The sequence below is a fragment of the Ursus americanus genome, chromosome 14 (genome assembly GCF_024610735.1).
Source record: "Ursus americanus isolate L20-20 chromosome 14, mUrsAme1.1.p, whole genome shotgun sequence".
In the NCBI taxonomy this organism is placed as follows: Eukaryota; Metazoa; Chordata; class Mammalia; order Carnivora; family Ursidae; genus Ursus; species Ursus americanus.
In genome coordinates, this window is record NC_142140.1 from 71,325,088 (window position 1) to 71,337,954 (window position 12,867).

At 56.0% G+C, this 12,867-nt stretch overlaps 1 protein-coding gene across 10 annotated transcripts in view; it reads left to right on the forward strand.

Moving 5' to 3' along the window:
* TOM1L2 (target of myb1 like 2 membrane trafficking protein) overlaps window positions 1-12,601 on the forward strand; it is a 111,089-nt gene extending 98,488 nt beyond the window's left edge. For 5 of the 10 annotated variants that reach the window (XM_045778270.2, XM_045778278.2, XM_087867690.1 and 2 more), the window contains 6 exons: window positions 165-282; window positions 1,291-1,366; window positions 3,631-3,696; window positions 9,206-9,265; window positions 11,159-11,195; window positions 12,223-12,601. In XM_045778270.2, coding sequence (XP_045634226.1) covers window positions 165-282; window positions 1,291-1,366; window positions 3,631-3,696; window positions 9,206-9,265; window positions 11,159-11,195; window positions 12,223-12,371 — 506 coding nt within the window. In that variant the 3' untranslated portion in view covers window positions 12,372-12,601. Of the gene's footprint in view, window positions 1-164; window positions 283-1,290; window positions 1,367-3,630; window positions 3,768-4,401; window positions 4,526-9,205; window positions 9,266-11,158; window positions 11,196-12,222 lie in introns of all 10 variants that reach the window. The other 5 variants (XR_015726800.1, XM_045778271.2, XM_045778275.2 and 2 more) reach the window with 5 other exon arrangements.
* Window positions 12,602-12,867: the final 266 nt, after the last annotated feature.

Genomic DNA, 12,867 nt, shown 5'->3' on the forward strand with positions numbered 1-12,867 from the left:
ATGTGGTGGGCTGGGGGTGCCGAGGAGAGGCCTGTGTCCTCGCTGCCCAACTTCCCCCCGTAGAACCCTAACCTGCCCATTGGCTTCCGAACTTTGGGACCCTTCGTGAAGTCCACGGGCCACATTTTATTCTCATCCTCCCCTCATTTGTTTTGTTGCCACAGACTTGGGGACAGAGAGCGTCAGTGGTACCCTCAGTTCACTCCAGCAGTGTAATCCCCGTGATGGCTTTGACATGTTTGCCCAGACGAGAGGGAACTCCTTGGCCGAACAACGCAAGACGTATGTGGGGACCATTTCAGTGGCTCTCGGAAGACATTGGGGGAGGATTGATCCAGGCCTGGTCACAGGCCAACACAAAGACGCCTTTTATTACCAAGTCTGGGGCTGCCAAGAACGCTGAAATACGTCTGTGAGGACTTGGCAGTAGACACCGATTTTGAATGAACACCAACCCCCCCCCAACCCCCACCTCCCTGCCCTGGGGTTGACTGTGGTTGGATTTCTCCTGTCAGTCACAAGAGAGCACTCGTCATTCTGTCTGCTCCCTGTGCCGCTGCTGAAGACGAGCTGGGAGCTAGGGGGGCGGCCAGGCAGGCCATGAAGTAGCTGTTACCAGCATGGATTTCCTGCGCAAGGGCGTGGGCAGAGGCTTCCCTGACGGCAGCTCCTGCCAGGAGAACCCATGTGAAATTGGGGACATTGATCCCAAAATAGACCACCCCCTGCATCTCAGGGAGGCACAGGAACATTGCTTGGAGCTTCTTGTTCAACCTTAAGGCAGGCGAAGAACCCTTTCCTGCCTTTCCCTGGGGCCTGGCGTCTTGAGGCATTCAGCTTTCCGAGTTCCCATGCTCAGGCATCAACAGGTTGACCAGAAACCCAACCCAAGGCCCCATTTGGTCTTCACCAGCTGTCACCACCTTCCTTGTCGAATAACAGTGTGGCTGGTGCTTTTAAAATCAGAATTAATATCGCCTGTGGTTTCAGGGTGCTTCTGACATCCTGTCATTGGGCTTTGGAGATGCCCTAGTATTGTTACTTGAGAGGGGTGTTGAGGGGGACGGTGTCCCAGACCCCAGAGGAAAGGAAGGGCTGAGCCAGTGCTGGAACCCTGGCCTCCTGGCTTTAGCTGCAGTCAGACAATGCGTGAGCACTTCGATGCCAGGGCTGTGGGAAATGTTTTTCCAAGTATGCGTGAGGGAGGTGCCAGGGCTAGAAAGTGATTATAGGTCACCACCCTGGCCCCTGGGACCACTATGGGGAACTGACTGTGCTGCTTGTCTCCAGGGTAACCTACGAGGACCCTCAGGCTGTCGGAGGACTGGCTTCTGCACTAGACAGTCGGAAACAGAGCTCTGAAGTGGTAGGTCTTTCAGTCTGTTTTTCTGTCTGGAGTCGTCTGGAGGGGAAGTCGGGCCGGGTAGCAAAGCAGACTCGGGGTTGCGTGGAGGGCAGGGCCTGCCGGGGGAGACCGGCATGAGAGTGCTCGATGGCCTCTTTGAGGCCTCACCCCACCCTGTGGGTGATGCCCAGTCAGCCTGCCCGTGAACCCAAGAGCAGACGGGCCCCGAAAAGTGGCGGCATGCTCTGGGCACCAAGTGAGCAGAGAGCAAGCGGGGACCCCTCCTGGGAGGTCTGGCCCCAGAGCCCCTTCTCTTCCGACCTTGGTGGCCCCGAGCCCTCAGGGCACAGGTCTACTACAGCCAGATAGGGTCTCTTCTCAGATGGTACACTGCCCTGGGGGTGCAGTGCTGTGACAAAACGCTGATCCATACAAAGAACGGAAAAGCTCATCTGAGCCACATCTGGGCTGACCATCCGCAGGCGACCTCGCGACGCAGTACCAACCCACTAGTGGGCAGCGGCTGGCCAGGATTTCTCTGGAGATCTGGGGCTGGAGGGGTGGGAGGAGCAGTGGGTGCAGGCCAGGAGGGTGTTCTGGGCTGCTCCCCTTCTGGAAGGGGCAGAGCTAAAGGCGGAGATGCTTTGAAGTGGTGGGTGGTGCTTGTTAGAGCCCCAGATCGCAGCTGTGGATTCTGAGGTTTCAGGTCACTGCTGGGGAAAGGATTTGTGTCTTAATGCTTCTCATGGGATCGTTCCCCCTTTTCACCTAAGGAATGCGTGCGGCAGTGTGTGAATGAGTGTTTGTTCACAGGGACAGGCAGGGGGAGGGCTGTGGGGATAATGGCCCCGGAACAGCGGGACCTCCTTTCAGGGTCCCCAGCTGGGTTAGAAAGGAGCAGTGCTCATCTACCCTCTGGACAGGGAGGTTTGCTTCCAGAACAAAAGTTCTGGCCTCCTGCTGCCCGCTTCCAAATGGGCCCAGGCTGGCAGCAATTTCCGTGAGAAGGCTCGCGTTGGGGAAGGGACTTGCTCTGTCGTGACTCTGACAGCTTGGTAGGAGGCCTGTGCGGCCCTCTGCACTGGCCACTAGGGGGCACAGAAGAGCCAGCCCGACGGCCCTGGGTCTCAGGACCCTGCCTTTCCACCCCTGGGACTGGGACTCCTAAAATCTGTGCAGTGATCATGACTCTGTTTTTCCCATTACTTGGAATGTCTCCTACCAAACTCAAAGAGGGCATCAGGAGGCCAGGCGGAGGGCCCACCCTGACCTCCGTCCCTCAGCCAGGCCCACCTGGTCTGCTTCCCACTGTGCCTCCCAGGCTGGCCCCCAGCCATGCCAGGGTGTGTCCTACTGCACCTCTGCTCTTATCAGTGTCCAGGCTGGGATCCAAACACAGGAGAGGTGGCCAGCTTCCCGCCCTTCACCCTTTGGGGCGTGTGGCTTGGCCCATCTCCCTGTTTTCAAAGATCTTGATGACTCCAGCATGTTTTCCATCTGATGGCAGACACATTGCTTTCATGTGTACTGCTCGATAGGGGGAAGCAGGGTTTGTGGTGTGTGTGTGTGTGTGTGTTTGTGTGTGTGTGTGTCAGAGAGTGTATGTGTTATCTCCGTGTGCGGCTCTGTCTCTGTGTCTTGGTATATGCGTGTGCACACACACTGACCCACATGCATCCTCGGGCCAGGATTTCAGCTTCTGTTGTTCCATATCCTAAACTGTGCTGACCTGGAAATGAAAAGCGGGCCAAAGGAGAAATGGAGAACACAGGAAAGGGGAGAAAATTGCATAGCCACACTTCCACAGTGCAACCAAATCCAAAGTCGTAACTTTATATACCCAGATTCAGCGTTAAGGGTTAAGAGTTTGGAAAAGAATACACAGGTAACTGAGAAGGAGGAAAAAGGCAGAAATGTTAGAAAACAAGTAGAAATGATTTCACGAAAGCTGGTCCTTTTGCCAACCCCGAGAGCACTGCTGAGGAGAAGCAGTCATGGTCAATGTTCTGTGACCTCTCGGAGATTTTCCAAGTGTACAGGAGTAGTTGGCATGAGTACATGGTACCCTGTTGGGATTCTCGGCTACTAAACTTCTCTTCTCTTTTTCAGGCAGGTAAGGGGGAACGTGCTGGAGGGGGGCGGGGGGGCAACCGGTCACATCTCCTTACATGACAACAGATCAACTCTGAACAGTGGCTTTTCCGTTTCCATGATACACTGTTGCTTTCTTTATCCTGGGTCTTCCTGTGACTTTTCTTTCTGGGACTTTTCTGTCCTCGGCCCAGAAGAGAGGTAAAGGTGGGGACTCTGACCTGGAGCCCATAGACAGCTGGCTCATAACCCAAGGAATGGTGAGAAGTCACCAGCTGAGCCGAGCCCCCTGTCCACCCCAGCGCTTACCCGTGTCACCTGCTGAGCCCTTGTGAGTCAGACAGTACAAGGCCATTCTCTCCTTCTGACTGGGTCCCAAATTTTCCCCTTCTGCGTCTGTGCAGTCTCCACAGACTTCCAGCCCCAGAAACACCTTCTCTGGTTTTCTGCTGAGGTCCATGCCCTGGGGCCTTAAGGGTCTGGGACATTTGCGGGAGTGAGGGGAGGGCTCCTTCCCTCCTTTTACTGTCTCTGGAGCTCTTGGCAGTATTCACTTTTCCAGGATTGAGCACAAGTTCCTGTGGCTTTTGCTTCGGAGAGGACATTTCTAAGAGAACAGACTCAAAAGATGGGTTGGAGAAGCCCCCTCCAGCCTATGAATTTGGCAGTCCTAGGCTGATGGGTTTTTGTAATGGAGTTATTTGTGTCCGCTACGTCCCCCAGAAGAAGTTGAGACATCTTCAAGAAACACACAAACATGATAGGAACAGAGTTCAAACAAGACAAAGCCAGAGGAGGGTTTGGGTTTTTAAATTTTTTATTTTTATTTAAATTCAGTAGCCAATATCTAGTACATCATTAGTTTTTAAGCCGGGGGAGTTTTAATGTCATAAACACAGTTCTCATGAGGTAGAGCTGTTCTGCCATAGAGACCTGAGTGAGCCTGTCCTGCCTCATCTGATCAGGTGGCCCTGAGTCTGGTACAGAGAGAGAGGGTGACCTCGTTCCAGGCTACTTGCCTTGGAGTGATGATTTCATTCCTAACGAAGCCACAGCCCTCAGCGAGCACCTCTGACATCGAGACCAAAGGTCTGTGCGTGCGTGTGTGGTAGGGTCACAGCAGGAGAGGATGCGCAGAAGGAGATATGATAAAAACAGTGAAGCGTCAGCCTCCGGGGTGGAGCAGGGCAGACACTAGGCGCACACACCGGGGAGAACACGTAACCGTGCCCTGGGAACTGTGCCAGGCTGTGGCCAGCATGTCCAAGACCGTAGGCAGCACAGTGGGGGTCACCCGCCTGAGCAAGGTGTGGCCATCAGAACCGAGGGGTGGGAGTGTCTGCCTGCCACCCCAGCTTGGAACTAGGGACCTTTGCACAGCCACACTCGGGTCACCGCAGCAGGCTCGCCATGCTACTGTGTCTGCACTAGACCCTGCAGCCGTTCTTAGAGACATAGGCTGCCTGGACCCCTCATTTACTTCTTCAGGGACAAGCTGGGGCTCAGGTCCACCTGTGTGGGTGGCCTTAGAGCCGGGCTCCTGGAGACCATGTGCACGCTAGTTCCAAATTGGGAGGATCCAGCCGTGTGTCCTTGTGCTGAATAATCCTGCAAAAAAGGATACTGCCCATACAAACTACCCTGAGTGTGGTCTTGGCAGGGGGCAGCGGCACCTGCCTGTGTCCACACAGAGCTCCCCTCCTCCGCCCTGTCCCCCGCTAGAGCTCCAGTCTCCAACTTCCCAGAAACAAGCCCAACTAACAGCTAACCCGGTATCTTACCTGCCTGACTGCAGTTTTTGTTTTTGTTTTTTTCCTTTTAAATAACGTGCGTTAATTGCTTTGCCTTATTTCCCATAGTGTAGAAACCCTGAGTCTTTCCAAAACCCCCAAGTACAAATTCTTTACTTGGAAACTTTTTGTACTATCAAGTGAGACTGCAGGGCTTCTAGATTGTTCCTCATGTTTGGGTGGCAGTGGGACGCATTGTAGGGAGGATTTCACAGTTCTCTAGAAAGAACACATCTGAACTTTTCAGAAATTGTTCCTTTTGGCATCGTAAGTCAGACTTATGGGCTTCCTTGTGGAGTTGGGGCTCGGTCTCCTGAGACTCTGGGTGTCTAGATTACCAACACCACAGTTAACAATCCCAGATTCGTTACGCATCGAAGAGAACCCTGGGAGGCATCGTGAGCTAGCCTGCCCGAAGCCTGCTGGTGCACTGTGCCCCCTCTCCCCCCGGCCGCTCTGTATGCAGGGTGTACCCAGGAAGACACCCTGAGAAGAACGAATGTAAGCCCCCCACAAGAGCGGCAGTAAGGAGTGCGCCGTTGCCAAAGCCCAGGTTTGGGCCTGGGAGCGATGGGGTGCCCTGCTCAGGCTGGAGGACCCTCAGATGCAGCAGGCCAGAAGCCACAAAGATCGCTGGCTGTGGCGGGGCCAGCGGCGCCACCTCTCCCCCACCTGGAGCCCAGCGAGGGACAGCGGACAGCTCCCCCAACATCCACGTCGAAATCTGCCATTTCTGGCACTTAACACGCCAGTTTCTCTTCAGACTCTGAAGATGGGCCGGGCATGTCTCCCCACCTTCTCAGCTGAGCCAGCCCCGTGGGCGCTGGTCTGTATAGGAGGGTGGTCCCATGCCAGCTTCCTTTGTTTTTGTCTTCACATCTTTTTCTTTCTGTCCCCCCTCCCCCAACACCCTCCTCTTCAGACCCTTGGACCAGCCTTCAGCTTTGGGTCATTGCCCAAGAAGATGCTAAAACTATGGTGTGGCCAAGGCCACAGTCTCTTAGGGATCAGCTGGGACAGTCCTCATTTGATGGATGAGAACACTGAGGCCTCCCAGGGGCCTGATGACGTGCCCAAAGCCACGGGGCAGTGACAGAGTCCATTGCCCTCTTCCTTGGCCAAGGCCTCTCCTTTCCCTTCCGTCGGCGTGGACGGGGGAGCTTTTCCCCTCCCTCCCTTTCTGCAGTTCCTGTTTGGAGAGCAGCGTGCGTATTTAGTCTGTGTCTGGTAGCACCCGCATTATTAGAAGGAACTTTACCCTGGTGGAATACTCCAGGCATAGACTTATCAGGGCGGGAGGTTTATATAGCTGAGGGATTGTGTCCAACCACAAGCAAGTCAACCCTTGCCCTGTGTTATATAAGCTTTACTGTTAGCTTTCCCCCTAGCTGCACGGAGATTCCCACCCTGAAGCCAAGTGCCTTTCCTACTGGAAGGAGTTGATGCCAGCTGTGTATGATATTACTGTTTCAGAATTAGGAAACAGAAACTCTGACCTGGGAGTTAAGGGGTTCGGAGTCCTGAATGGTGAAAACTAAATCTGACCTAGCCATCACCCTATTTCACAGATAAGGAAACTGAGGCCAAGAACTGGCCAAGTCCCGTCTCCATTCCTCCTCTGACTCTTCACCCGAATCCCTGAGGCTTCTTAGGGTAGCAGAGGCTCCAGGGCTCCCAAGCGAAGAAGCAAGTCCAGAGAAAAGCGATTAGCTCGAAAAGTGATCAGCTCGAAAAGTGATCTGGCCAGCCCAGCCCGAGCAACCCACTGCCCAGGGCCCTGGCTCCCAGGGGTTCGCCTGGAGAGTGTGCTTCCATAAGCACGCTATTTATTTGGCGACATCTAAGAGAAGGAAGAAAAGTGTTCCTGTGATCCATCTTTCGGGAAATTTTTTTTTTTTTTGAGGGGGTGAGGAGTTTCTCAAATGTCAATGTTTATTTTCTGAGTGTGCTGGCTTTCGAGATTAATCCTCAAAGAAGAAAACTGGAGCGTGACACCCAGCCTCGAGGGGCTGACTTTGGAACAGGAACAAAAATATTATAAGCCAAATCTGAAGGTTTAAGGCCCGTGACCCCTTCATGGCTTTTTCTGAAGCTCCTGCCACACGTTGGAAAGCTCTGCCCCTCGAACTTCCGTTTCTCCTTGAAAGACTAAAGCTGGGTAGGTATAAAAAAGCCCAGCGCACACTCCCAACAGCTCTGGTTGGGCCTATTTTCTGTTTGGAGATGCCGCTAACTTTTCTCGTTTCTGAGAACTTGGCGTGGCACGCATCGTCCCAGAGGCCAGACATTCTTATAGAAGCATCAAGATAATGGAAATTGGCATCTCCTGTCCCAGGAACATGTCAGGACAGAAGTCCTGCCAGCGAGCATGAAATTAGCAGGTCGTGCCCTGCGTGCCCTACTGCTTTCTTTTTGATGGGGGCGGAGGGTGCTGCCTTGGGTGCCGTTAGCACATCCGCGCCCGGCATTTTTCTCATTGCAACGTTAAGTTCTCAGGAAGTCCAAAGAAAATGACAACGTAGATAGAATCTTCCTAATCTTACCACAGTTGAGCTTGCACCTTTACAAAGGTGCCTGTGGGCTGCCCACGCTGGGTCTGTAGTTAGGCCGGATACACTAGAAGCTTCTCCAGGTGCCTGGAGCAAGGGGGCTGCCAGCCTCGCCAGCTGCGTGTACGCGCAGCGCTCCTGCGGAATCGCAGACCCCCGCACAGTGCGCTTGGGCAGGCTTAGGAGTCCTCGCTTTTCCTCACACCCCAAACCCCGTCAGCAGCAGGTTTCCGCCTCCAGGAGCAGCTTGTCCCCATCAGGGCAGGGAAATCTTTGTTCTTTTCCTTTGTTAAGGTCATGTTATTTTTTAGATTTGGCAAACACTAAAGCACTCCTCTCATTGCTTATTTTAACTGTACTCTTACCCTAGATTGTGACGCTGGGGGAAACCAGCTATAGACACAGTGCTAGCGAATTTTCTGGAAACAGTGGACTTGTGAGCCACTACTGCGTTCTTGCCGAATGCGGATTTCAGAATCATTCCCCCCTCTGCCCCCGCAGGCCTTGGCATGGGTGGGCCAGGCATGGAAATGGCTTAGGCACCCATGAGGCATGGCTTCGTTGGCTCGGGACCCACTTATCCCCCCGACGACTGCTCCCAAGTTCTCCGTCCTCTCCCCAAACTCCTTTTCTTTGGTTCCCAAAGCCCAGCCAGCCATTGAGAGCTGGAAGACGGGGTAAGACTAAAGGAGCTACCGCCTTCCAGGGCCGCTTCGTGATTCTCCCCTGAAGAGACACAAAGCCAACTAAAGCCCCGCCGTCCCTTTGGTCATCAAAGCTCTAGCTTATGCCCGTTTCTGTTGGTGGCAAGATGGGCTTGCCTGCTGTCTGCCAGGCCCTCCCCAGGCCCCAGCGCTCCCCTCTTCCCACTCAGAGACGCACCGGGACACAGTCCGAAACACTTTCAGTGCCCGCCTGACCACCTGCACCCTTGTTCCAGGCCGACTGCCACCTGGCCTCTCCAGTGGCATTGGAGGGGGGGCCCTGCTGTCTCCTCTGGTTGCCCCCAGGGGTGAGGCCCGACCACAGGTAGGCAGGACTTTCCAAGGGTCCTAACCTGATGAGCTCAAGTTCAAAACCAGCTTGCAGGACCAGCGCATTCCTGAGACTGAGAAGGGGCTTTGCAGCCCTGGGCTGAGAGTAGTCAAAAAGTTATCCATTTCAAGAATGCGTACCGATTCGTACCCCCCCCCCCGTACCTGCCGGTCAGCCCTGCTGCTTCGAACTGGCCACCTCATCGCTTCCCTCACCTGCCGTTTCACATGTGGCTGCCTTGCGTTGCCCGCGCCTGCTGTGCCAATGCGTTTTTTTGCTCTGTGTACGTTTTGGTTTCATTTGGGGGTTGCTGTTGACGATTTCCTTTGTTCGGTGTTCTGTCTCCCCTCGCCTGGCTGTGGGGCTGCCCGACCCGCCGCTTGCTGCCTCCATAGATCCCCGTTGCGCAGCCCTCGGTCATGGACGACATTGAAGTGTGGCTCAGGACGGACCTGGTGAGACTTGACTTTTCTCTTTCGCGTGCGGGCTGTGGCGAGGCAGAGCGCTTCTGACGACGGGCCCGGGCCCACGGGCTGCTGCCCCACAGGGTGGCGGAGGAGGCTGGCACTCAGCTCACCTGCCCCCCTGCCCATCCAGGGCTGTGGCCGCGCTGGGACACCTGCTCCGAGCGCAGCCCGTGAACCCCGGCCACCCCTGGGGCCGCGGCAGGCGGGGCTCCGGCCGGCTCCGGAACACACACTTGCCCCCAGTTACTTTTCTGTAGCAGCTGTGTGTGTGTGCTTGGGGCTTTTTTGGTTTCTTTTTTGTTTTTGTTTTTTTAATTTTTTATTTATTTATTTTTTTGCTTTGGGGTTTTTGCTTTGGGTTTTTTGGATCTTGGTAGGGTTTATTTTTAATTTTTTTTTCTTTTTCACTGTGAAATTATGCGGAGACAAATTGGGTGTTTTGTTTTTGCTTTTGTTTTCCAATTTACTGTCATTCCCACTTCCCCCAGCATCTTCTGGTGTCTTGGATTTAAAAGAACCCTTGCCGTAGAGACTATTGTCTTTATCCGCAGAGCTAGGACAGGAAGGTGAGGACATCACGCATCTGCAAGTGGCAGCAGGCCCCGAGAAAGGAGGGCTGCAGTGGCTGGTCCCTCCCTCCGCACTCCACGGGCAGCGGCTGTGTGGGAGGCCGAGTGGGGGTTGTTGGCCAGGGGGCTGGTGATGAAATGCATTCTGGGAGGGGAAGCGGCTTGCCCAAGGGCATGGGCTGGACAGATTCTCCCTGAGTCCTGGAGACACCTCATCTCTTGCTCCTAGCTGCTACCTCTTCAGGGGACCCTGTCCCCAGAACAGAGCATCTTTAACCACGGGGTTGGCCTGGCTGGCAGGGGGCTGCTGACTTGGCCCCCTCTTACACTGAGGTACAGCCCCATATGGGGCCACCTCCCCACAAGGCCAGGCTTTCTGAAGACACTCATTGCCCAGCAAGGCAGACACCCAGGTGCCATGCCAGGAGAGGAAGAAAATGCTCCCTGACCTCTTTCCCAAGGAAATGCCTGGAAAAGAAATAGCTCCTCTCACAGAAAGAAGCAAAGCAGGAAGGACCAAGGCCCTCACCTCACAAGGGGGGCCCCAGGGTTCAGAAAGGGAGGGACCCATCCCACAAGGCTGAGCAGCAGGTCGTGGCAGAGCCAGGAAGGAAAACAGGTCTCCTGGCCGAGCCTAAGGCCTTGTTCACTTCCCCGTCCGGCTCCCTTCTCTGTCACTGTGCAGTGAGTTCCCAGGGACCACTGCGTTCTCCAAACAAAATCACGTCTTACCCAGTGCATTGTTAAGAGCTCTCAGAGCTTCCCTGGCTTCTCAGGAACCGGCAGCAGGTGACAGAATCTGGGCCACAGGACGCTGCGGGACATGGCTTCTGGTGGGACGGCACTCAGCAGCCAGGTGCTGCCTGGTGTCAGCCCTGTGCCCGGGGCTTCGTGGCTCTGTCCCTTCCAGGCCTCATGCAGTTCCCAGCTGTTGGTGCGGACAGTGTGTTCCCAGAACCACCCGAGGGGGGCCCTGGGCAGGCTTTGGGTTGAGCCTCCCTGCGGCCCCTGCTCTGGGAGAGTGTCCTTGGGTGGGCAGCGGCCTGCTGTGGTCCTGCCTGGAGCTCAACCCAGAGAACCAACCTGCGCTTTTTCTGTTTGGCCCTACTAGAGGATCAAAGCCTAGAACTACTCCATTTCAGGGTTTGGTTTTGTGTTGTTTTTGCTCTTTGAAAAACCAAGTTTCCGTGTCTCCAATAAGACAAGCAGTACTTGACTCTTGGGGAACTCCGGGAAGGGGAAATTGGAGGTTTTGCTTAGGCCATGCCGCCAGGGCGGGGCCCTAACACTGTGCTCTCTGCTCCTCCCGCAGAAGGGCGATGACCTGGAGGAGGGTGTCACGAGTGAAGGTACGACCGGCCAGCACCTTTACAGCTCCCCACCCTCTGTCACCGCCTCCTGCCCCGGGGCTCTTGGGGTGCACAGGCTGGCACCCCCACCGCCTCAGGGCCTCTAGTGCTGGAGCAATTTCTGGTGCCCATCCTTGCTTGGTCTGGCCTCCTCTGCCAGGGGCTTCTCTGCTCTGCCCCAGCCAGGCCCTGTGCTGAGGAGGGAAGTGGGGGAAAGAACGTAGGACTTTAGGAAGGTCACAGTGCTAGTGATGAGTAGGTCCAGCCTGCCATCCAAGGTCAGCATGGCCCCCAGACCTGCAGTCCTAACCAGTTTGTCCCTCCCCCGGAATTCTCAATCCCGCAGAGAGGCAAGATACATGCCATGTAGTCTACAGGGCACAGAGGGCACTTCTCAGGCCTGGCGTCCTGTGATCTCACTTCTAGAGGGCCAGTGGATGATGGGTCGGGTCCCATCATGGTCCCTCAACCTCCCATCTCACCTCCTCCTCCTCTCCCGTGCTCCTCCTGTCCCACCTCCACCCCATTCTCCTCTGCACTGCCTCCTCCCTGCTCTCCCAGACCATCTGCTCAGACCCCTTCCACTGGCAGAACCTCGAATGCTGGATGAGAGTTACTGGGGTGCTGTTCGCTGTCAAGGTTAAGTAGGAATTTGCCCCTTCGGCTTTCCCTGCCCTGCCCCCAGGGCTGATCTGGAGAAGGTGGGGCAGGAACCGTCACTACCCCTCCCCCCCCATCCCCTGCAAGCCAGGCTCCCTGCTGGCCTGGGAGGTGGCAGAGGAGGGACTCAAGGCTGGGTCTTCAGGGCCCGCAGAGGGCCCAGAAGCAGCCCTGGCTCTGGCTGGCTGCTCCCCTGCCCCTCCCTGCCTCCTTCCCTGGCAGGCAGCCCAGGCCAGGGCAGTGAGGGTGGGAACTCACACGGGGCCAAGCCCTGTTGGGACAAGTGAAGGGGGCTGCGAGGGATCCTTTAAGCCTGGCTGCGGGCCTAACCCCCTACCCTGGCCCTTGCCGGGGTTTTGTATTACAGAGTTTGATAAGTTCCTGGAAGAAAGAGCCAAAGCTGCTGAAATGGTCCCCAGCCTCCCCTCGCCCCCAGGGGAGGCCCCGGCCCCAGCCTCAAACCCTTCCGGCCGGAAGAAGCCAGAGCGGTCAGAGGACGCCCTCTTCGCCCTGTGAGCTGGTCTGCGGTTCGGCTCCCCAGAAGGCAGGTCACCTCCTGTTCCCCCGGTCCACACAAGGCACTGGCCATCCCCCCATCTCCAGTCCCCACTTGGTCCTGTGCTGCTGTGTCTCCATGGAAACGCCCCTGTGTTTGCTCCCAGGCCTCCCACTAGTCAGGACCAGCTTTACCCACCTGCTCTCTGGGTTGTGGGACAGCACCGCTGCAGCCAGGGGCCCCCGCCCCTCCTGCCCACAGGCTCCCTGTGCCCAGATGTCCTCCCTGGAAGAGCAGGCCATGGGACCATTTCCTGAGGAGACACCTGGACTGTCTTTTCTCTGGTCTCTCTCCCACAGAGAAGGGGGTCGGACCCCAGCCCCTTCCCCCATGTGCCCCACCCCTGCCTGCCTCGGCGGGTCTCCTTGGACCGGCCTACCCTTCTGTGCCCCTGTTCCAGAAAGGGCTTGTCTGCACCTGTGGGCTTGGTCTCCCTCCCTGGAATGCTGCTCCCTG